The sequence below is a fragment of the Leptonotus elevatus genome, chromosome 2 (genome assembly GCF_054856555.1).
Source record: "Leptonotus elevatus isolate MCC_2025b chromosome 2, RoL_Lele_1.0, whole genome shotgun sequence".
NCBI lineage: Eukaryota > Metazoa > Chordata > Actinopteri > Syngnathiformes > Syngnathidae > Leptonotus > Leptonotus elevatus.
The window spans coordinates 32,776,188-32,801,653 of NC_141240.1; the positions used below are offsets into that span (position 1 = coordinate 32,776,188).

The window sequence follows — 25,466 nt, forward strand, 5'->3', positions numbered from 1 at the left end:
TAGCTTGTAAAAGGTCATTAGTCACCTCCTTTGCAAGGGGCTTTTTCAGTAGACTGATCGGCCCTGAATATGGACTGAAAATTTAAAAAAAAATAATCGACTCCTAGCAGCCATGTAATCATTAAGCTGTTGTGCTACAACTTAAAAAAAAAAAAAAAAAATGAAATTATGATAAATGGGAGATTTGACACCGGCCTGTAATTACAGAGACTCAGGGTTGAGGTTGGGTTGTGTGAGTAAATGTTGAATAACATTTGTCTTGAAAGCTGCAGGTACAGTGCCAGAGAAGATTGATAAATACAGAATGTTTAAGATGGAAGGTCTTAAAATGAGAAACAGTGATTTAACGGGTTTAAGAGGGCCGAGCACGCGTGTTGTCCGTGTAAGACTTTCAACGGATACTTTATGAAGATGAGAGTACCCGTAGAGAAAAAAGTACAGTATCCGTCTTAATGTCCATATTTCGTCAGTAATTGCAGGATTTGGCTTGGATTTACGCAGCGTGTTCTTAATCTCGCTACTAATGCTCTGAATCTTTTGAGTAAAAAAAAAAAATGCATGAAATTGTGATTTGAACGTATTCAGCTATTGGAGGTCGGCTGCTGTCGTGTTAGCTTTGCTATTGCTAAATAAGTATTTCAGGTTAGCTAAAACAAGAGCTTCGTTGTGTTTCAGCAAGCTATCACTCCATGCCTGACGGAAGACCTCGAGTTTAGTCGCACGCCATTTGTGCTCAATGTTCCTACGTGGCTGTTTTAAGTGCACTGATTTCAGAGTAAATCTCCGAGGACAAGTTTTAAGTCTTAATGGTGCTACATAGTCGAGGGCATGACACAGAGGAACATTAAAATCATTTGTGAGATCTTCAATCGGGCCAATGTAAGAAGGCAACGAAGCAATTGCCAAAGACAGTAGCTCAGAGAGCGCAGTCGTATTTGAAGAACTAATATTACGGCTACTTTCGCTTTGGTTGTGGTCAAGATGATGGCAACGAGCCATTTTATGAAGTCATGGTCAGACATAGCACTAGTATACGGGGATATTAATACGTTTGAGGTTGCGAGGCCCTGATTTAGTAGCAAATCTAAAGTATTACCATTATTGTCGTTTGCTTTATTTATTATCTGCACGAAACTGAAAGTAGCAATTATTGTCTGGAGCGCCGTGGCGAGTGGTTTCCGACGGGGAATTCATGTGAATGTTGAAGTCAGCTGTAATTCATATATTATCTGCATGAGTCACCAAGTCAGCCACAAGTTCAGGAAATATCATCTTCATCTAAATTGTCAGAGTAAGGGGCCAGGAGGACGGTAAATAACGGCAAGATAAAACGGCAGCGAGGCTGTAGATAACGAGAACCTCAAACATTTTCTTTCTTTCTTTCTTTCTTTTTTTTTTTAGTTTGAGAGCCGTTTCGGAAATAAGGGTGACAGCTTTTATTAAGAGGATGCGCAACATGTGAACTCGCAAAGATTTGATGAGAAGCCTGATTCAGTTAATAAAAGTCATTTGGTTTTAAAGTCTTATATCAAGATTATGGTCTATGATTAGGTCATTAAATTGCAAGGCTTTATAGGAGAATGATCTAATATTTAAAGACCGATTTTCAATCAAGTTGGATGATCGGTGCTATTTGTATATTAATGAGATTGTGTCGTCTGGGTCCTGTATTGTGTTTTCGAGTGACTAAAGTTGCAACAGGAGGTTATTATAGGAATTCGGTAGTTATTTGTTAGCTTGCGTTAGGAGCTAACGCCGTGTCATCGATAGGACCGACCACGGAAGAATGCTTCAACTCATCACATTGTTCAGCCTTAGTAAACAATCCTATAGTATCAATTACAGCAATAGGTAGTGGATCGTATGTAAAGTTCTAATCTACATTGAAAGCTTTGTCTCTTGTAAGAGCCTAGCATGGTGCTAGCGTGCTAGCCTTATCTTATCTTACAGGCTCACTAATCACCTGTAACCCAGCCTGCTTTAGTCCTGGCTTTCATGGAAGGCTCAAACAGTAATCATTATTTGTAGAAAGAGTGATGGTGCCTTCCCAGTTAAGATGAAGGCCGTCCAACCTCAGCAGGTTGGGTCGACCCCAGAAGGAGGGCCAATTATCTACCGTGTGCAATCCTTTCTTACTACAAAAAAATAGCCAGTCACCGGTTAATAATCGAGAGTTTCTGAGTGTGCTGTGTCTCCTGAAATTCCTCATGTGAGCAAGACATTTTGGGTCCAAATTGAGGACGAATACATGAAACAACATTCCATCTAGTCTAGTTCAGGAGGTTTTGAAGACTCTGGTGACCTGATGGTCAAACTGCTCACGGTCTTTAGGTTTGGACGGTTTTTAACATTTACCGTTGGGTTTTCGGATCACAAAACCCTTTGAAAAAGAGAAGGGATCTGTTTCGGTTCAACGCGTGAAGTAAATAAGATTTCATTTGTGTGTTCGGGAGAGCAAATGGCAAATTGCTTGCCATATGTGCTGGCTGCTTTATTATGAAGGGGTTTTCCTCCCCCCTTTTAACTTTTCAAATTGTAGTCATTTTTAAACATGATGTAGCGGTCCGGGGGTAAAAGGTATTTTCCATTCTGCTGAGTCCGCCTTGAGGTCCAGCGGGCCTGTTATTCCAATCCCTCAACATCTTTCTATTTGAGGCCATTGTTGTTGAGACTTTTCCCTCTCATTTCCTCCTCCTCCTCCAGAAAAACAGGACAAGTATTTTGGTTGGCGGATGTGTGCAGCCCAACTATTGTCTTTCCTAACTGCCGTATGTCACTTCCTGTCCCTCCGCCTTGCCACAGAACGCCGCTTCCTGTCCCAGGCTGCTAGCCGCAGAGGTTCCTCCGTCGCCGTCGGGGGCGGCCCAGGACTTCGCCGTATCCCTGAGTAACATCCAGGAGGTAGCTCGCTCACACGCACACACATGTTCTGACTTTCCAGCTGGACTTTTGCCAACATACATGTTGTGAACATGGCTGGAATAAAACAGAAGCAGATGTTGTGTTCGCCTCAAGCCGAGTGTGGCACAGACGAAGCTTTTTTTGCTCAGCGAGATAACAAAACATGCGGCAAGATGATGTTTACGTTCGAAAACACAGAAACAACCAGGACCATTTTGCTCATTTCGCTCACCGCTTGCTCGTCAGCACACCCGGCTAGACTCCTATTGTTGACCTAATCCTAATCCTAATCTGAATGTTGTCATTTTCCCTGATAAAGACTCAAAGCTCTCATAATGTTGGCAGACAAATTGCCAGGCATGGCCGGCCCCTTGTCTAACCTGGCTGGCCTTTTTGGGTCCTTTTTCTTGGGGTGTTGCTATGGTGACAGATTTGCAGCCATGAACAAGTGTCCACAGACATACGCACACGCACACGCACACGCACACACATTTCGACAGATCTTGAATAAAAGTGAACGTTCACACGCCTGTTAGGTTTCATGGCGGACGTTTTCATCGAGTCAACACTGCGGTGAATTTGTGTCACTTTCGTTGTGTCTCCGCGGCGCAGGCTTCGGCAAATTGCAGATGCTTCTGGAGTTTGTGGGAGTGAAATTGGATTCGGTTCTCACAGGGAGGCACGGCGGGGGTGGGGCGACCCTTGGAGACGTTTAAATAAACTGTGATAAACATTCTCACTGATACTCTTAGCAACACATTTGGCCATTTCAGATAGCAGACAATGATTTTCTGGGGCAATCTGGTGGCAAAAGCCATAAAAATTCCTTGTTTTCATGCCGATCGGACGAGGTTAGAAGTGCAACTTGACATGCTTGAGATCTGGCATTCATTTGAAAACCAATCCGTACGCAGCCAGACGACTCGCTGAGGTGTACGAGTCCAGATGTGTATGAATATCAATTGACAATGGAGCCCGTCGGCTCCTGTCAGGACCAATTACGGGCTGCTCGTCATCAAACTTGCTTGGAAGAAACTTTGCTTCAGGACGCTGCAGCGTGATTGCCATAACGCCGGGCGTTTTTCAAAAATCATATTTACGAATATATTGTTGTCCGTATGCCAACGTTGTGTATCGAAAGGTAGAACAAGCGTTCGCCATCCATTTGTCAGCAAGTTGATCATTAGGCTCTTCATTATTTCAGTCGTTTTGTTTGCGGTGGGCAGCGTGGTGTGCAAGTGGGTAGCACATCTACATCACAGCTTTGAGGTTGCAGGTTCGAATCCGGGTTTGCATGTCCTCCCCATGCTTAGGTGGGTTTTCACCGGGTAACCTGTCTTCCTCCCACATTCCCAAAAAATTACATGGGAACTTCATTGAAAAAACAAACTTGTTCTTAGGTGCGAATGGTCGTTTGTCTCTGTTTGTTTACCCGCGATTGGCTGGCGACCAATCCAGGGTGTGGCAACGTGGCCGTGAGAAAATATAAAATGCTTGACCACATGTTTCCAAAATGACTTCTTGGCCGCTCTGCTTCAAGGTGAGTGTTTTTCATTCCAGGGGGAGGAGCTGGAGTGCGACTTTGGGACAGAGCAGCGCTACCAAGCCGCGTGGCAGAACAGCTCAACTGTCAAGTGCAGCGGGGTGACAGTAAGTGCAGACAGTTACCCACCGCAAATGGACACTAAGGCCATTTGCACAAAAAAAGCACTTTAGCTCTGGCCCCCTTTTGGTTGATGTCACGTTGGTTGCAATGCAGATGTTACTAACTGTTGCTAACTGTTGCTAACTGCCTTTGTGTCCGTGCAGTTGTCCACCAATCAGAAAAATCACATTTTCCAGCTCAGCCTGAGGAGGAGAGGCCACCTCAGCGAGGGCACTTTTGTGGACAGCCCCCAGCCCATCAAAGGTAGGAGGACAGCATTATCATCATTACCTTCTCAAAGAAAAACAACCTCTTCCTCAAGGAGGTTCAGCCTAATTACAGACTTTCAAGCTGCCGCCTCTGCTCCCAGAATGCATTTCACCTGGACAAAAACAATGTGTGCTGAGATTACACAATGTTTTTTTTTGTGGTCATTTTTTAATGGAAGAAAAATGTGTCTCGGCTCTCAGAGACAAACCGCATTAGGCTGCCATTCACTTATAATGATAGTACTTTGTGTATTACAACACATAATCTGACAAGCGCTCATTTGCTGTCATTTCATGATCAGCCGCTGCCTAATTACACATAATGATTGCTGTAAATAGATGTCATTGTGGAAAAGTGTGGAACCCTTTGGTGAGCTTATAGAGTTGCAAGTACACTTGGATCACCATGGCAACAGAACCAGGATGTGAAGTTGTGTTGAGTTTGGCGTGCCGTCAACGCTGAAGTTACGAGCCAGGCCGTCCAGATGTGCAGCTCACACGCGGGCCGTGTGAAAGCACAGCTCAGGCCGGCCGGCGCCAGATTTTTGTACGTTTTGCTAACATGACGAGTCCACTGAGTCATCACAAGTCCAACAAAGACAACAAACAAACGAAACTTAATGGAACGCATACAAACCTGATGTGGGACAATACAGCAGCTTTCTTTGTTTCCTTTCCTCTTCATAAAGTTTCTCAAATGAAGGTTTGAGGGGAAAACAAAGCAATAGCACCTATACCATTGTTTGGTCTAATTAAGGGTGGCATGGCTCAGTGGTAGAGTGGCATTCTCCCGACCCAGAGGTTGTGGGTTCGATCCTTTGCCACTGTGACCACGTCGAAGTATCCTTGAGCAAGATACCAAACCCCCACTTGCTCCTGATGCTGCGTCATCAGTAGGTGAATATAAAAGGCTTCGAGGGCCTTGTAAGAAGCACTTGTAAAATGAAGTACCATTTAAAAGCTCTGATGTGATTGGGACTCGTCACATAGACGCTCTCTGACAGGAAATTCATATCAACTTGAAAGTCACCCGTACCAATTCATCTGAAAAGCCAGCGGGACGATAGCTCAAACGGCAAACGGTGCTGCAGATTGCATAGCGAGAATTTCAAATTAACTTCTTGAGAAGACGCGGAACATGTGAACTCACAAGGTTTGGAGGTGATGTCTCATTTAATGGCAAAAAAATCTCATTCGGTTTTAACCAAAGTCTCGCCAAGACCAGTCAAATAAAAAAGCAGAAAATTACATCAGATCATTAACAGGTCGCAGCGATCTAACATTCTTAAGACCGATTTTCATACAAGCTGGCTGATCGATGCTGTTATAGTATTCCGAGTCGTATTAATAAGAATACATCTTGGAGAGCCCTTGTTGTGTTTGTGTAATGGCACGGTGCGAGACAAATACTGGTAGATAGAGTATTTGCCGACTTCCTGGAAGGAAAGGCATGTCGTCGCTTAGACGAACCGGTGAAGAACTCATCTCACACTTCCTCTCGTATCTTACTCTCACCATAGGATGAAAAGAGACATTTGAAATGTAAGCCTTGATGTACCTTCCTTCCAGTGGAGGTGTATAACTGTGGCGTGGGCAGCGGCGACTGCTCGCAGTGCTGGGGTCGTGAAGATCAAGGTCACCTTTGCGGCTGGTGTGAAAACAGCTGCCGACTGAGGGACGACTGTCAGCCCATCAAACATCAATGTCCGGCGCCTGAGATCCACAAGGTAAGATCACGCTCGACTACAAACGCGAGCATTCGCGGCCCCTTTGTCGGCCCCCGGGCCGTACGATGACGTCGCGTAAGGGACCGTCACGGGCTACTGTGCAGTGTCAGCTGCTCACACAGTGGAGCGTCTGATGGTGCTAACGCGCCCCGTGGCCGCTGTCCCTCGGGGATGTTTTGCATTCACTCAGCAGGGCGCCTTCTAACATCTGTGACCCCAGTTTGGACAAGCGGCGTGAGTTTGTTTGTGTAGAAAAGCCACCGATTGGAAAGAATTCAAACGCTTCGTATGGATCCTGATGTATCGTGGCCGCTTTTGTTCCGTGCACGGATTATGGCTCTCATACAGTCGTTATCATTGGCAAGAGGTTTGGCAGTAATATTTTACTGTGTAATAGAACAATACATGCTGCTGCGCCGTTTAGATTCCAGGCCAAGGCGGGTCCCGAACCTGGATGGAAAAAAACAAACGTGTTGTGTCATGAAGGGCATCATGCGTAAATGAGAAAAAAAAGTGCCAAGCAAACACGCAAGTGACAAAAGCTGTAATGTTGTCTCATGTGTTACTCTGCGATTCCCACAGCTGGCCAATGACAACTCATGACAGGCAATTTACAGACACCTTTCAGTATAGTTGTTGATGTTGAGACTTTTGGCAAGGTGGCCTAGTGGACAGCACATCTACTTCACAGTACTAAGGTTGGTGGTTAGAATCCGAGCTCCAGGCTTCCTGCGTTGTTTGCCATTCAAATGTGGCTTTTCTACGGATACTCCGGCTTTTCCTCCCACGCGTGTCAAAAACGTCTTCATTAGCGAAGACTGAATTGTCCTGAGGCAGGAATGTGAGTGTGAGGAGTGGTCCTTTTATATGTACCCCGATGCTGCGATTGGCTGACAACCGGCTGAACCAAGACCCAAGTAAGCAAAAGAAAATAGAAAATGGATGGCTGAAGATAAGCTAGCAAGGCTAAAATGGTGCTCATGCTTGCAACATTTTGCTTTTCAATCATAGTCGCGTCTCATTCATCTGCCTGCTAAACTCCAACTGACTTCTTATACCATTCAAATCGATCGCCATGCCAAAGCTTTTGACGCACGCAGCAGCAGTAACTGAGGTGGGGGCGGGTCTTAGCGAAAGGTGAATTAAGGTCGACTCGTTGAGCTTATTTGCATCATCCTTTTGGATCATCAACTGTTTAAGCGTGTTCAGAGCTAACCTGTTTTGTGACATTATCGTACACTCTCGCGGCGCGGCGCGGCCCCAGCGGGCCATCAGGGTTAGCACGAGACCCAATCGGGCTCAACTTCCTGTAGATAAAAGCCAGTGAAGGCCCCGGAGAATCAGCTTGCCGAACAGACGCACACACACACATCAGTCTGCTGTAGTAAGAGAGCATGTAGAAGCGTTTGTGAGCGTCCCTCATCCTTTAGCTGTCGGCGTCGTGTGACTAACAGGATGACGCCACACTAACTTAAGTGCGCGGCTTCTGCGACCCAAGTTAGCTGCGCTTAGTCCTTTGGCGTGGGCAGGCCGTTGTTGCGAGGCTCTTTCTATTCCTCCGCTCACACCCACCGACTGAAGAGTGATTGCCCCTGGAGAGGGAAGGGATGGCCGCCCGCTGGAAGGATAGCGGCGCTACGGCTCGGCGGGGCTCGTGATGCAACGCGTTGGCATCCGCCTTTCACACACATTGCAGTCGTTCGCGTTTGCAAAGGCGGGATTTGCTTTGCTTCAACACGTTTCTTCGTTTGATACTTTATTTTGGTCGGATATTCTCCAGCCAAAGGAATATTGTTACAGTGGCGCCTTAAGATACAAGTTGATTTTTTTCTATAGCTGCACTCGTATCTCAAAACATGTGTTCCGCTAATCAGCTTTCTTCATTGAAATGAATGCTAATGCAATTTTTAAAATCGTTTCTAAAATGTTTTACAAAAAAAAATACACTCAGTAGTATTTTTCTGTATAAAAACACGCAGTCATAACATTTTCATGAACACATAACCCGAACATGGAAAATATGACAAGCTAATGTATTGTCCTTGCTTCTTTTGTGGTGTTCGTTGGCGATTAGCAAACCAAATTCATGGTGCATTAGCGCCACCTAATGATGTTGTCCTTCCACTGCAAGGAAACTAATGTGAATTGTTGGCCGGATCTTGTGAAGTGTGCTGCCACTGTCTAGTGGTGAGGGTCCGAAACTCACTTGTATCTCAAATGTACTCATATCTCAAGGCAAAAGATTGGTCAAGTGATGGCTCATAGCTCGAAAAACTTCAAGGCACCATATTGTGTGTGTATATTTAGATGTTGCCACCCACTCGTATCTCAAGGCACCACCGTATTTAGATTTTGCCACATAATGCGATGTTTGTATTTTAAAAATGCTGGAGGCTGACCACTTTTCATCATTGTGTGCTGCCGCATGTTGCGAGGCAGAAGACGTTAATACTCGCTCTACTATACGTGATGGCTTCCTATGATGTTTCCAAAATGGGGGAAAGGCTTCTTGATAGGCAAGAAGAAGCGGAGGGAAGTCGTCAATTGGTGCGAGATAAGTTTAATTATACACACAAAAACCTTGCACCGAAAACTACGAACTGAAGCGCCATCTGCTGGATCTAGTGGGGCACCACCGAACTTGCCCAGTCTGCGGGTTGTCGACTGTTTAAAAGAAGTCTTTAGAAAATTTTACGTCGGCATCCAAAACAGGAAGCGCCAAAGATAGTTTATATGCGACATTCAACTGGAATCAGTCTGGCGAGTGAGGGTGGAGAATCGAAGCGTCCCGTGGAGTCGGAATGCTTTCCTGTTTTTGTCCTCTTTGATTTGCAAGGCGGAAGCGCACAAGAAGGCTTCAACAATCTCTACAAAGAAAATGCGATCAAGGTTGCAGCCGTGTGAACAATGCGTTCCAATGCAAAGAAAACAATGCGGTCATCAATTGTGAGCTGGGGAAGGTGGGGGTGGGGGGGGGGGTCGTCACATTTCTAGCGTGTGATCTCCAAGGAGGCCTGCTGGAGGCTGAGCTGTAAATCAAACCTCACAGACGCGTAAGAGGTGCAAATGAAGAGCTCGCCAGCTGACGTTGACGTCTGCGCACGGAGCCGCGATAATAAACGTACTGATACTGTATGTACTTTCTGCTGAGCTCTTTAGGGAGCCGGCTGCCCCGGTGTGCCATGTTGCGAGCGTTTCATCTTAATGTGCGGCGTGGGCGCCACATGTGTACGAAGGAACGCGGTCTTTGTGGGGTTTTTTTAAACGTGAACAGCATGTACGAGTATGTGGTGAAGGTAACAGCCGGGTGGCCTCGCAGGCAGGCTTGCTGTAACATAACCACAAAAACACTACAATCATTTCCTGTCTTGTAGTGGCTGTCAAATAAAAACGCGTGGTTGTGTTTTGGCACCACAGTACAAGACAAGACCCTCAGTTAATGGCTCGGGCGTGTGTTGTCACTCTTGGATGCGTCAGATCATCAGGATGCCCAAGCGTTTCTTGCCCTTCTCGCCGACACAAGAGCTGTTTTCGTTCTCGGTTGCCAAGCTAATAACACGGAGGTGTCGCGCTGACCGCAACTCAGCCAGGGGGCAAAAAAAGAAAACAACAACAACATAACATTGGCAAGATCGCGGATTTCTTTCCCGTCTGAGATGCTATCTTTTAGCGAGACGTTCTCTCCTTTCGCTGTGAAGGAAGGTGAAGGCGAGGGCTCTGACGGACGTGTGAGAGTGTGAACAAGAGCAGAAACTGTAACATGGCGGACACGCGCAGACACGAATGGCTGCCATTAATTCTCCGCGCGCTCGCCACCGTCAGCATTCACGGTGCTCTCCACAACGCGTTCACCCAAATTGCCTTTGCACTCACGCGACCCTCTCTGCCGCGCTCTCCACCGCCGCCTCTCTCGCACCCTCGCTGCCGGTCTCTTGTGGGAGCTGAAGGGGGCTCTTAAAGCTGCTCTTTATTTGCATGTTCTGGAGAGGAGTCCAGGATGATGAAAAGGCTCGCACGGTTAAGAGCCGCCTTTGGATGCATGTGTGCATGCGTGCGTGTTGTGCGTGCATACCTAAATCAGGGATGGGCGGCTTAAATGCGAGAGGGAGGGGGGTCACAATTTGTCATGAGTGCTACTGAGGAGGTCGCATAGGAATAAAATGCTATTTTAGACATGGACAAAATACATGCATATGTGTAAAATATGTGCTCTTAACATATTTCGTATAGTTCATAATATACAGTTCTCAATGCATGTATAAAAGTACCACTATCCTAACCCGACAAAGGATTTGAAGCAAACAACAAAATAAGCACATATTGGATCTCTCCTCCCCACCCTCTCCACCCCCTTCACGGTGCATAAAAATGAACGTTCAAGGACGGCAAAAAAAAACAACTGCAACAATCAACAAGAAATGCAAGCACTAATTTTGTGTGTTGTAATATTATTGATATCATTCCAAATCTGCAGAAAATGGTTTGGCCAATTTATGTTGTCGTATAGGGCAGTGTAAGTGCAATTAAGCCATGTCTGTCATTTCATTTTTCATTCCATTTATTTAGGCACATATTACTATACTTACTTACTATATAATACTTATAAACACAACAAATGTAGTTGTAACACGTTTGGGTTTCAGAAAGTACAATGTTAGGTTATTCATTCCGCGATATGTTTTTAATAGACTTCTTAAATGATTTTTGAGGAATATTTTACCAGGTGAGGAGGAAGATGTAATGTATGTTATTTTAAATTGGGATGAAGTGGTCCCTGATTGGGCCGGGAGCTGAAGAGCTGTTTGCGTGAGATAGCTGTGAATTTGATTATTTGCGGTAAAGAATTGTTTAAAAAAGGAAGGGAGTGTTCTGTTCAATGAACCAAATACAAATTGAGCAACTTTGAGCAATTTGTTGTGAATGGTGGGTGATAATACAACTTAAAACGACAGTTTCACTCATGAATTTGCATATTGTGTTTTTTTTTTAAAATATGATTATTATTATTTGGCACAGGTTATGGAAACGATATACTTTCGTTTTGGGGTTTGCTTTAATTAAGAGGTCCACCGGTTGCCCCGTCCCTGACATAGATGGTGGGCGCTTTCAACAAACTCCTGTTTCTCAACACTTAGACCAGAAACTTGGGTCAGCATCACGCTCCGTCCTTCTCGTTTTGTAATCTCATTTGCCAATCTGCCTCTTTCAGATCTTCCCGCTGAGGGGTCCAGTGGACGGAGGCACTCGCCTGACGGTGCAAGGCAAGAACCTGGGCCGCAGTGCTGAAGCAGTCAAAGTGTCCATTGGAGAGGTACCATGTCAACTCCTGCCTGAAGCCTACACCGTCTCTGTTGAGTAAGTATCGCGTAAAGCGGGTCACTGGCGGTGTTGTGGTCGAGACAATTGCTGTTATTGTGAGGTTTCAAACTTGGAGGGGGTGTAGGGTTTAGTGTTTCTTGTGGACCTCAGCAGGTTTTGTAGTGCTTCTTGACTTGCTCAATAGATGGTGAATCGGCCCTCGAGAAATAAAACTGGCTGGACAAATTTGCATCTGATCTACGTATCAGAGCAAATCTATTTTCAAAACTGTTTAAATGCGCACAAGGTGATATGCCCAATAGCTTATTGTCACATTAACCCACCCTGCTGTCTGTCTGGCAGGTAGGCAGTCAGGCACTCGGGCAGGCAGTGATGCGAGAGTGGCTGAGAAGTCTGGTTTGAAAACGCTGACACGTCAGCTCCGAGCAATCAACGTCACCTGGAAAGCAAAGGGGAGACGAGAGAAGGCTGAGGTCTGACACAGCGTTCACCTGGACTGTCCTCGTTCATTTCAGCCGGCAGAAGAAGCTGCACTGGTGGTGAACCAAGAGCGAATGAGAGCTGCATTAAATGAAAAAAAAAAAACATCTCAGCCACAGGTAGTCAATAGTCAGCCGGCGGGCCACGTGTACCTAATCTTGCGTCCTGTGAATGCGGTTTAGGCGTATTTATTTTTTATCAGCCGTTCACAACTATTTGCATGCGGCAACGCTTCTCACTTGAAATGACTCCATAGCTGAGGGGATTATCGCGTCGTAACCATGGCGACAGCAGGGCCGGCCGTCACAACAGAGCCGGGTGGAAGTCAGCAACTTTTTTTGCAAATCCATTCAAACTTCCCGGAGCAGTTCAAATGGAAACGTTTATCTGGTCGCGCTCCGGTGAAGCCCGTCATTGCATTCAAAGCGGGTGTGGCCGTGACCCACGATTCAAACCTGCCACTCCGTCAGCCCCCCGACCTGGTTGCGAAACACGCAGCAATGAGCTCATCTTGTTTTTCATTGTGATGACAGCAATGTATACCCGCCACAAATCACAACATGTCCGATATGGTCAGCACATCGCACCCGCCGGCTGCTTGATGTGATTGGATGTGATCCCGTGTCATCATGCGCATTCATTTCAAGTCTTTACGTTCGTCCCTACCTGTCAAGCGTGAAATTACGTAGCCAAGTCCATTTTTGGGAGCTGCCTATCAGGAGCGACTTGTTCAGATTTCGGTCCCACAGTGACGTCTTTGTCGAGATTGTTTACATCAGTGGTTCTCAACTTTTTTTTTTGTGACGTACCACCTGTGAAATACTTTTTAACTCTTTGACTGCCATAAACGTTATAAAACGTTTAGCATAAACCTAGGGAAGGGCGCCGAGGACGTTAAAAGACGTCCCCTATGTTTTTTTTTTTTTTTTTCAAAAACGGGTGCAGGAAAGCCTTGGGCAGCTGTGCTGAAAGAATCAGGCTGATCTGATTAGTCAAAGACTCGTTTTGGCCCCTAGAGGGCAGCGATGACTCTCTTTGCACAAGGTTGGATGGGCCGCCCACCGTGGGCGTCAGTAGAAGACGTGAGGCGGAGCTAGAGTGTTGAGGAGACAATGGCTGATCCAAGCCACAATGGCTAGACCAAGCAACCGGTTACAAGCAGCTCACGCTTGAGCATTTTTTTCAAAGACGGAAAGCATCAATCAATACTAAAAAGCGCATTGATGTCAACGATGATGATGACAACGAGCTCTACGCCAAAGTTGGAAGCTTTGGCCTGTTACTATCACGTAGTAAGCCTCACCGGCTACGCGCGGCTAGCGCGGCTAGCGCTGCTAAGGCCGGAAAACGCGCACAATAGCCGGCCGGGTACTTCTACACAATCGGACATTCGATCGGGCGATGGAGAGTTGGCATCGACCAATGCAGATTGATTATGATGATGAAGATGACAACGAGCTCTACGCCAAAGTTGGAAGCTTTGGCGTGACTGTTATGAACAAGTAGTAAGCCTCATCGGCAAAGCGCGGCTAGCGCGGCTAGCGCTGCTAAGGCCGGAAAACGCGGAGCTGCACAAGCGGACATTCGATCGGACAATGAAGAGTACCCCGAGTCCAATGCATATTCATCGGAGGAGCGGGTACAGTCTGATCACGGAGAAGACACTGTTTCTGGACTACGATGCCACCATGAATGGAGTGGATAAAATGGATCAGAATATCTCCTACCAACCCGGTATAGCAACTGAAGGACACGGGGAAGCGAGACGTAACACCACCGTAACGTAACCGTAGCATGATCCTGATATTAGACGTGATGACACACTGCAGTATATACTTGCTATTCCCCGGAAAAAAACGGCCTGCAAGAAAGTGGCACACGCGAAGAGGCAATCTGTTGTGCAAATGCTGTTACGTCTCTTTGCACGCAGGAGAGTGTTACAAAAAGAAAAACTGTCGTTGAAACATCCACATATTTGTAAATAGCACCACAGTTGCACACATTTGTAAATAGTTTGCCAAATTGTTGTCAAATTGTTACACTGTTGAATGTAAATAAACGTATTTTGCTATCAAAAAACACTTTTTCATTCTTGGTGGTAGTGTTTTATAGAAGTAAAGCACTATTTAGGTGTTTGTGGCATCATTCATGGACAAAAAGAAGTGTCAAATTCACTAGAATGCATGAAATAATATCGTTTCACTAAAAGCTTGATTTCTCCGTATTTTGGTCCAACACGGGCGAAATTGGGTCAAACTAACCATTTTCTATTGTTGATTACTAAAGAACGGAATAAGGTAGAAACAAACTCTTTTTTTCTGATGAAAGATGAAAGTCCAATCTTTCATTTGGTAGTACGTGTGTTTCCATAGTCCAAACAGAACATTTTCTGTGGACCTTGAAAATCAGTCAAAATGCTTAAATCGGCTGGCACTGGCGGCATCCCTTTTCTGAAAACGTCTGGCAGTCAAAGAGTTAAGCTAAGTACCTCCAAACCAGCGCAAAGCATTTCTGATTGTGTGGGGAAAAAAACAATAATTTAAAATCGAGTGATGTACCGTCATTGTCTGATTTTTTTTGTTTTACTTTGGAACTCTCTTTGTATTTATGTGGTCTCTTGAACTATTTTGAATTAAAAAGATATAACTAAAAAAAGAAATAAAGAATTACTTCAATATAAATAATGATTTGCGCACATAAAAATGATTATCAATATTAAGTGTCCTCTGAGCTCATAGTAAAGCTCTCAAAAATAAATAATTAACAGAATTTTAAATGAAGTTTTCAAGTGATTGACAGGTGATTCGAGGTGGCATATGACAAGTTAGGTCGAACCATTCTGGTATAGGGGAGATGCTGGGTTTTCAGGACATTCAAATTGAATACCCTGAATATAAAATTAATTGTATGAACTTATATTTTTCTGAAATATTTACATATACTTTTGAATTGGATATTATTGTGTAAATTGTTGTTGTTGTTTTTTGGTTTATCTTACTAGATTGATATCAAAGCATTTAAATCAATATAGAATTGAATGGCAACATATATGGAGGACCAAAACTGCCAACATAAAAAAAAAGACTTAAAGTGAAAATAAAAACAGATATAAAAAAATATATAATTAATTTTATGAACTTATATTTTTCTGAAATATTTACATATACTTTTGAAATATATTTTATGCTGGAGCCTATTCCAGCTGGCTTCGGGCAGGAGGCAAGGTACACATACATTTTTATTACATTTTTTAATTATATTTTTTATATCCGTTTTTATTTTCACTTTTAGTCATTTCTTTATTTATTTAGTCATTTATGTATTTTAAATTTTGGCAGTTTTGGTCCATACTGCCAGGACAAAATGTTATTCAAATGAGGGGGCGGTCCTAAGCGTCTCTTGGGTTGGACTCCGCCTTTCATTGGTTGAGTGAACGGGCCGGTGAACAAGGAAGTCTCGCGGACTTGCATGGAGAGCTCCGGCAATGGACGACTATCTGGTCCGCTGTCACCTCGACTTGTTGTCGAGCAACTCAAGTCGTGTTTTTTTTTTCATTTCATATTAGTTTTTATTTTCACTTTTATTTATTTAGTCATTTATTTATTTTGAATGTTGGCAGTTGTGGTCCTCCATAAACATAGTCTCGAAATGGAATGGTGAGATCTGTTGAGGCCAGAGTTCACAAGTGAGTGCTAAAAAACGAAACACACGCACACACACTTGCAAGGCAAGCTGTCAACATTTGATTGCTTTCCGTCTTTGAGGGGCCTCACGCTGTGCAGTTAGTCAGAAGCCATCAGCCAAATACGCGCGCACACACACACACACACACACACACATGATTGTTGATAAGCCTCGCCATCTACTCAAGGGAAATGACCAGAGACATCTTCTCAACTCTAGTCAAACATGGCCTGCTCAACATGTGGACTGGCGCAGGAATGCGGCTCAGGGGTCAGTCCCGCCCACCCGCTTCTCTTAGGAAGTCCCCGTGTCCTTTGACTCACATTGTCGGACATTATCGAAACGCTCAGCATGCACGCGCACACAAACAGCATGTTGCCTCAAAGCGCCAGCTAACATTTGGTCAGGGAGCTTTCTTCAAGCGGATTGTTGTTGTGTTTGTCCAAGAAACAGATGAGCTCCATTCGATACCTTCCGTCGTCAAGTTTTAGCCCCGAAAAAACCTGCGCAGGCTTTGCGTGTGCGTCCCCTTCATCGTGTTTGTGTCACGACGTGAAAGGATGCAGCAGCCCGTGACGGGCCGTCGAATTTGAATAGGAGATCGTTACACGCGTGCGAAATGACGCTCTTGTAATTCATACGCGCAACAACTGAAGGCTGTCGGCGCAGGTTGGCTTCAGTCAGCACATTTGATGAATGATTTATGTGCGTGTGTGTTTTCTTTCTCATGCTTCTTAGGTTTCCTGTTTGGGGGAAGTTCAAAACAAAGTTTCATTTTTTTATGATTTGAGTTGGAGAAACTTAAGGCTTGACATTAAAGAGATGTAAAAAAAAAAGATGGCAAGCTGAACAAAAGAATGGACAAAATTTGTACACACAGCAGAAACAAAAGCACCCGAGAGGGTCCAAACCACCGCCAAGACCGGAGAAAAATGCACGATGGTGGCGGACGAATTGCTAACATGCTGTTTGAGGGCGACTGCGCTCCAGATCACAAAGCAAAACCCATAAAAGCCCTCCGAGGCGGTAAACCAGCAGGGCGTCTTCGCTTGTCGGGTCCAACATCGGTCAACTCTGACCTCGCACATGCTCGTCTGACTGAACGGCGGAACTCCGAGAAGAAAGGAAAGTCTTACAGCTGCATAAATATGGATCATTGTCTGCCTTTTGCTGTTGAGGATCCTGAACTCTTGAGACCCATCATCCCTCCAAAACCCTTCTTAGGTTTCAATCTTGTTGGAAAAAAAAAACCTGATTTGTTCAGCAGTTTGTTGTTTTCTTTCCTTTTCATGTCGCTTTGGAAATAATCACAGATGGGGTGGGAAAAAAAACAGCATCTTCTTGTTAGCGGATTTGATTAGCATATAAGCTAATGTCCTTTCTTTCCGGCTCTAATATGGGGGCGGCATGGCGTTGTGGGTTCGATCCCAGGGCATAGTGACCATGTGGAAGTATCCTTGAGCAAGGCACTGACCCCCCCCCCCCCCCCCAAGTTGCTCCTGATGTTTCGCCATCATTTGGTGAATGAGTAGTCAAAATGTAAAGCGTGGAAAGGTGCTAAATGACCAGCAATTGCGGGCCCACAGACGGCAGAAGAGAGTCGCTGTACTCCAGGTGCGAGCGCTCTTATCAGCATGGGCAGCACGACCTCACGCAAGCTCATCCCCACCGTCTGTCTTGTTGCACCTCTCCCACATACAGCGCAGCGCCGCCGCATACTGTATGTACTGTAAATTCTTCTGTCAATCACGCGCTCCCACTCTAAATATGAATCTACCGAAGGCTCGTGAGTAGAACAAGCTAAATGATTGCTCAGGAAAACAGATGTAGGGAGCTGATCGACTCACCTTGCGTCTCGGCAAATCGGGCAAAATTGCCACGCAGTCCATTTTCAGAGTTGTGGGAGGAGCGGATACAAATGTATTGGTTGAACACGTGCATTTGATTCATAAATGCGGAGACGAATTGCTGTAGCGGATTTTGAGTCACTTTTGAAATGCCAGAAAATCGACATTGAAAGGTCGCCTTCTTGCCAGTCACAAGAAGGAGTCATGCCATACCACATCGTCACTAGTGTTGTTTCCGATACCGGTATCGGAAGAGGTCCCGATTCGATAATAATATAGGACTTTGGATGCAGCATCTTGTGTCTTGCTCATGCACGACATTCACTGACGTGTGACGTGTCCACTGCATGCCGAGCCAAGATATCCTATTGGCCCTTGAATGCGCTGAACTCAGGGTGTGAATTGCCTCGTACCTGGCGATTCGATTCGTATCACGATTCATAGGTCACGATTCCATTCGATACCGATTAATCCCGACATAAATCTATAAATTGATTATTGCGATTTTTTTTAATTTATTTTTTACTCAAATGTAGAAAATGCAAATCCGTAAACTTGTACATGTACACTTTAAGATTTGTACGAAAATGTATTTGTTTATCTGAAACTTTAGGCCACTTTATTTAACAAACAATCTGTTGCAGTCCGTTTCATGTTTGAATAGCATTGAAATAAAATATTAAGGCTTAATGTTCCATTAATAGAACATTCTTCCATGCTTAACGTGTGAAGCCTAACCCTAAGTAAGACGTTTTGTTGAATATTCCCTAAAAAGTTGATGTTTAAAAATCGCATATCGAATCGATTCGAGAATTGCACGCTGTAATATCGCGATATATTGCACAATTGATTTTTTTTAACACCCCTACGCTGAACCAATTGCAAGACAGCTTTTTCATGTTGGAAAAAAAAAACTGGGTATCGATACGGTATCGGGGGCCCAAAAAAACGGTATCAGAACAACACTAATCGTCACCCTCTTAAAAGAATTCAAGTCAATTTTGTTGCTTTTTTTTTTTTGCCTAAATCATCTCATGATGCAAATGATTCAATTGTTTGTGTTTCCTGAACAATCTGAAAAAATGACAGGCGATTATTTTAAAAAGGTGTCAATTTGACCTTTCAACTCTTTTTAGCCGTGAAGTTTTTCATAAAAATGTCACACAGGATTCAGTTCACACTCAGTCGGGATAAGTCCAATGGAAAAAAATTGAACTTTTATGCCCTTGCTGGCTTCCTTCAAATTACATCTGTCATACGTTTCTTTTCTGGACCTCCAATGTGTTTGTTTGCCGCTGCTCTCTGCGATTTCAATTTAGCAGCCACTATTTGGGAAATTAGGCTTCACAGAGTGCGAAAATAGGAGCAGCTTCATTGAAGGTGGTGGCGTTTTTTGTTGGGTGGCCCCCACACTGTTGCTCGCCGTTTGATATGCCGTGAATATGAGATGTCCCCGATGATAAAACACGCGGCTTAATGACGGCCGGAAGGCTAGCGAACGAGCCTCCCGCGCGGCTCGACACATCTGGTCGGAGGCGCAGTGAACTTTAGCTCTCATAATATCGTCAGGCTTATTGGATTTCCCATGCAAATGCGATACGTTTTGATGAACGAGTTCATAACCTCCATGCTCCGAGATTCATCAAGTCTGCCTCGTCCCGTTTCCTGTATCGTCCTCTCATTGTTTTGACGGCGATTATTACATCGGCTTCCAGATCTGCTCAAGGTTGGCCTGCGTTTTGTGATTTACGCAGGCTGGTGTGTGTCACCGGGAGGTCTCTGCTTGACGGGACGGACGTGGTCCAAGTGGACGTGGATCAGAGCGGGACGGGGACGTCAAAGGAGAGCTTCTCGTATCTGGTGAGTTTTCTCGCCGCGCCGGCTTCCGCATTCTTCTCCTCGCTCTGGTTTCCCGCTAACCTACCGGGAGGGTCCTCCCCAGCCGGCCCACTGAGTGTTAACAGATGCGCTTTATGGCTCCGAAGAATGCGAGGGTGTGGGAATCTTCAAACGTTGACGGGAGCAGCAACCCAGCGCCGTTGTCATTCTGCGCCGGCTGCCAGTAAAAACAAATCGCGTCCCGCCGGCTGTGTTAATTGACCTCGGCCCACGCGGGCTCCCATTAGACGGAAGACTTTGCAGGAGTGGAAAAAGCCATAAAAAGCCGCTTGTGTCATCTTATTTACAAGCAAAGCGTTTTTAATATTCAGTGAGGCTGAAGAAGTCCATCACACGAGCGGCTTCGAGGGTCCGATAAATCAGCGGCTGATCTTCAGACGTCACTCGGATATGTAAGGACCGACTGCAGGCTGGTGAAGGGAAAGCAGTGGAAGGCAAAACAGGATATTTGTCTCTATCTCTTTGGTCAGACCTCAGGAAGGAAACATCTGCCTCCTTACAGCCGCCGAGGCGCCCCAACGCACAATAGGCCTCGTCCGTCGACACGCCGAGGAAGTCGATCCTGTCAGCCAGGATGAGAGCTTTTGCCCGCGGGCCAAGTTCACCGAGGGGTAGAAGCTTCGAACCGCAAAGGCGGGATATTCATCTCGGCCCGCCCCGCGCCTTGTGCCAGCGTGCATTTTCACGCGCATGTGCGAACAGCAGCGACGGCTTTCTGCCGTCTCCACATTCGCCTTCAGAGAGCCGCTGCTGCAGTCAGCAGCCGTCTCGGGCGATGTGAGAAGACGAGCTATTTAAGCCCTGAGCTTGAGGAAAAGTTGCGTTTTTGTTGTCAGCATCAGGAAACAGCGCACGCAGTGAAAGATGTTTTGCTTTTTCAAGCTTTCGGGAAAGATGACGTTGGCTGGCCAAAAGCAGATTTAGGACTTAAACGTGACTGCACGCCAAGCACATTTACACACCCAAATGAAAATGTTCAAAACATTTCCTGTTGAAGGGATTCAGCCATTGGGCCACATTTTACTTTCAACACTTCAATCCTCAGCAAATCAATAAAAAACACAATCTGCTTTTCCTTTGGCACGTTTGTCCTCCTTGCGTCTGTTTAGCATCAAGCGACAAGCAGCACGTTTGCCGTTTATCAAGATTATTTTAGTTAACTAAATAACTCAAACAAAAATTCCCAAAACGAAATTGCTTTTAAAAAATATATAATAATAAAAACGAAAACTAACTCAAACCATATTTTACATTTACAAAACTAACTATAACTTATATAATTTAATATGAATATTATGTTTTAGTATTTGGTAATTAATTTAATACATGAGCCTTTAGGGTTGTTTTTAAATGTGTTTAAGTATATTTATTTCGAAATTAACCGGAATGAGGACATTTGAAAGTGTTTCACACAGAAGTGATGTCATCTAACAGCAGCCAATAGAAAAGCACCTTCAGATGACGTCGCTCCAAAGCGACAATTTTGCGTACTTGACATTTTTTGGCTCCAATGGCTCGGCTCGCCTGCTTTTTCATTTAACTCAGCCAAAATGCAACGCTAGGTAGAAAAAAAAAGTGTTACTTCTTTCATTTTACCATGGTGTTTATTAAATATTGCACACAAGTAATGCAATTTTTTTAAATGAAAATTAATACTGAAATTTACAAAAGAGTATTACATTCCTCCTCCTGTTTTTCTGACAATTTTTTTGGGGGGGGGCAGAGCTTTTTTTTTTGTGTGTGTATTTTTATGTTTTTCAGATTTTTTTTCTGTTTAACTGCATTTTTTCTGTCATAAAAAAATATATAAATTCCGAAAAATGGGGGGAAATTTTTCAGAAAAACAAAAAAAAATTACTCAGAATTCTGTTTTTCTGAATATTTTTTTCAATTTTTTAAAAACACATTTTCCCCCCTGTTTTTCTGAGGAATTTTTTTTTCTGAATCCCCCCTCCCAGTTTTCCTGAATTTTTTTATTTTAAAAAATACAGTATTCAGTAAAACAGAAAAAATATTCCAAACATTTAAAATAAAATTATACAAAAAAAAACAAAGCGCCCCCAAAAATTAGTCAGAAAATAATTTTTTTCAAGTGAATGCAATATGCTTCCAAAAACTAATCTAAAACCCAGCATTTTTTAAATAACTAAAACTAACAAAACTGCCTTGAGAACTAATTAAATTTAAGAAACCGAAAAAAAACTCAAAACGAAATAAAAAATAACTAAAATTTAAATCACAAAACAATAATAACCCTGCTGCTTAGGATTTAAAATGGGTTTGAAGTATTTGGACAGGAAGGGGTCAAGGTTGACAACCACCTCTGACCAGAAAGCGGATGACCCTCAGACCAAAAGCGCTTCTTGTTCTTTGCGTTCAGGTCCCAAAGATGGTCTCCATGGAGCCAAGGAAAGGCTCCCGTGCCGGAGGAACCAAAGTGACCATCATTGGGGAACACCTGGGAATCGGTTCACAGGTTCGAGTCCTGGTCAACAACACGCTGGAGTGTGTCATCTCATTGTGAGTAATCATTCTGCAGTCGGCAAGAAACGCTTCGGTCCTCTCGGCCGTTCATAAAAGTTATTGCACTCACATTTGTCTTCCTACTTGATGAATTCAGGCTTTGTACGACGCCGCTCCTAACTGAGCGTCTTTGTATTCCAAGAACCACGTAGCGGGAACAGATATTGGGAATGAAACCATTTCCAAGACTGAAAAATGTGATGGATTGGAGACGGGCGCTTATTTGAAGTCCGTTTTGGGTCTTTCAGGCAAACAGATGACAACATTGAGTGCACCATGCCTGCAGCCCTGCAGGCGAGCAGCGAGTCCGTGCGAGTGTGTGTCCACTTTGAGGACGGCTCGTGTCAGAGTGAGCGACTGAGCGCCACCTACACGTACGAGAAGAACCCCGCCATCAGCTTCATCAAGCCCGATAAGAGCTTCCTCAGGTGGGTCAAATGTCACATGACGCTCCCGGTTTAGTCAAGTACGACTTGACGTGTGTGTGTGTGTGTGTGTTGCAGCGGTGGAAGGACCATCACAGTGGTGGGCCACGGATTCGACCTGGTGCAGAGTGCCGCCATGCAGGTGCCGGCAATTGGACAAACTGTGAGTCTTCGTCATGGATTTCACTTATTGTGGGGGGGGGGGTCGTATCCTATGGAGGACCAAAACTGCCAAAATTCATTCAATAAATGACTAATAGTGACAATTAAAAACGGATATAGAAAAATATAATTAGAAAATTAAATCCCAAAAAATTTATATAAATGGAATATATATATATTTAATATATGAATTATATTTTTTATATATATATTTTTTTCACTTTCTGTCTTTTATTTATTTATTTAGTCATTTATTGATTTTTTTATTTTGGTCCATACTGCCAGGGCGAAATGTTATTCATTCATCGGTCCTAAGCGTGTCTTGGGTTGGACTCCGCCGTTGCAAACTACCTTTCAATGGTCGAGTGAGCGGGTGGGCGAACAAGGAAGTCTCGCCGGCTTGCATTGGACCAAAACTGCCAAAATAAAAAAATAAAAAATATAATTCAAAAATTAAATGAGAAAAAAAGTTTGGCAGGATTCTTACTTTTTTTTTTTCACTTTCAAGTGAGAAATCTGAGAATAAAGTGAAAATCCTGCCAAACTTTGTTTTCTCTCTCTTCACTGGCCCTAATCCTCTTCTGTATTTATGTATACATGTTTTTTGTTGTTTTTATTTCCATTTTTTTTTTAATTTTTCAAATTATATTTTTTTATATCCGTTTTTATTTTTCACTTTTATTCATTTATTTATTTAGGATTTTGGCCGTTTTGCTCCTCCGTAGTATCCACCCTGCAACGAGGGGTGTTGACTCACACACGTCACTTCCTGTTCTGATGGTGTGTTTATTTCCAGCTGTGCGCAGTTGTTTCGCCCTCCATGATCACATGTCCGTCGCCGCCCTCCACTCAATCCCAGCCCACCTCGGTGCAGTTCTACCTGAATGGAGTCCTCTACGCGGGTGACCGCTCCTCCCTCTCCGATGCTGAAACCGAGGGGGAGGAGGCGGGGGAGGATGAGGAAGAGGAGGAGGAGGATGAAGAGGAGCTGCGTAAAGGTCACTTCCTGCTGGAATACGTAGAGGATCCTCAGTTCTTCACGGCCAATAAGGAGAAGTTGATTAAACATCACCCAGGAGAGCAGCTGACGCTCATCATCAACGTGAGTCACGTGACTGCAAACATTCACACGTCATCTAAATCAAATTCGGGAGGATTCATAAAGACACAAGCTTAACGCAGTATTTTGGAACATTTGAGCGTGAAACTGTCAGTTTCATGTTTTTTTTAAGGTGTTATTTTAAGGTGCAATTTTGGGGTCTTTGACATATTTAACTTAACATTTCGAACATATTCAGACAATTTTTCTGCGAAGATGTTTGAAACCTTTTTACGAACCCTGGCGAAAACCCCAAATTATTCGCATGCATTTGTCGCTCAGTGAGGTACAGGGAACTTTTCATTTATAGATGTATTGAAATTGACACTTTATAAAAAATGATGCTGATGCTGGAAGTTGAAATGTTTTAAAACTTTATTTACAGTAGTAAACTTTAGGGAACTATTTACTTGCTTAGTTGTTAATTAAGCTTAACACATAGTGATGACCGTGGAAGCTTCCTGCCGTTTTTGTTAGAATTTTTAAGCAAAGCTTGTCAATTCTTTAAATGTTTGAAAACCCTCCATCCATCCATCCATCCATTTGCTACCACTTATCCGGGGTCGAATTGCGGGGGCAACAGCTTTAGGAGGGAAGATCAGACTTCCTTCTCCCCAGCCACTTCGACCAGCTATTCCAACGTGATCCCAAGGCGTTCCCAGGCCAGCCGGCAGACATAGTCTCTTCAGCGTGTCCTGGGCCTCCCACCGGTGGGACATGCCCGGAACACCTCTCCAGGGAGGCATCCAGGAGGCATCCGTACCAGATGCCCGAGCCACCTCAACTGGCTCCTCTCAACGTGGAGAGATGTAGCGGCTCGACCCTGAGTCCCTCCCGGATGATCGAGCTTCTCACCCTATCTCTAAGCGAGAACCCGGACACCCTGCGGAAGAAACTCATTTCGGCCGCTTGTATCCGGGATCTTGTTCTTTCGGTCACGACCCACAGCTTGTGACCATAGGTGAAGGCGGGAACGTAGATCGACCGGTAAATCGAGAGCTTCGCCTTTTGGCTCAGCTCCTTCTTCACCACAACGGACCGATGCAGAGTCCGCATCGCTGCAGACGCTGCACTGATCCGCCTGTCGATCTCCCGCTCCACTCCTCCACTTGGGGCAGGACCTCATCCCCGACTCGGAGAGATCACGCCACCCTTTTCCGATTGAGGACCATGTTCTCGGACTTGGAAGTGCTGATCCTCATCCCAACCGCTTCACACTTGGCTGCGAACCGTTCCAGTGAGAGTCGGAGATCGCGGCATGATGAAGCCAACAGCACCACATCATCTGCAAAAAGCAGAGATGCAATACTGAGGCCACCAAACCGGACCCCCTCAACGCTTCGGCTGCGCCTAGAAATTCTGTCCATAAAAGTTATGAACAGAATCGGTGACAAAGGGCAACCTTGGCAGAGTCCACCCTTCACTGGAAACGAATCCGACTTACTGCCGGCAAAGTGGACCAAACTCTGACAACGGTCGTACAGGG

The 25,466-nt window shown here is 44.6% G+C and overlaps 1 protein-coding gene and 1 pseudogene across 1 annotated transcript in view; one reads left to right on the top strand and one right to left on the bottom strand.

The window, feature by feature from the left end:
- The window catches only part of plxnd1 (plexin D1), an 83,890-nt gene that overhangs the window by 29,342 nt on the left and 29,082 nt on the right, over nt 1-25,466 (top strand). Inside the window, exons 9-18 of the mRNA XM_086067118.1 lie at nt 2,803-2,901; nt 4,462-4,551; nt 4,711-4,810; nt 6,385-6,542; nt 11,752-11,897; nt 19,627-19,732; nt 22,152-22,291; nt 22,543-22,722; nt 22,798-22,882; nt 23,678-23,983. Of these exons, the coding sequence (XP_085923244.1) occupies nt 2,803-2,901; nt 4,462-4,551; nt 4,711-4,810; nt 6,385-6,542; nt 11,752-11,897; nt 19,627-19,732; nt 22,152-22,291; nt 22,543-22,722; nt 22,798-22,882; nt 23,678-23,983 (1,410 nt within the window). The remainder of the gene's footprint in view (nt 1-2,802; nt 2,902-4,461; nt 4,552-4,710; nt 4,811-6,384; nt 6,543-11,751; nt 11,898-19,626; nt 19,733-22,151; nt 22,292-22,542; nt 22,723-22,797; nt 22,883-23,677; nt 23,984-25,466) is intronic.
- LOC147179658 (uncharacterized) lies at nt 586-1,997 on the bottom strand (annotated as a pseudogene).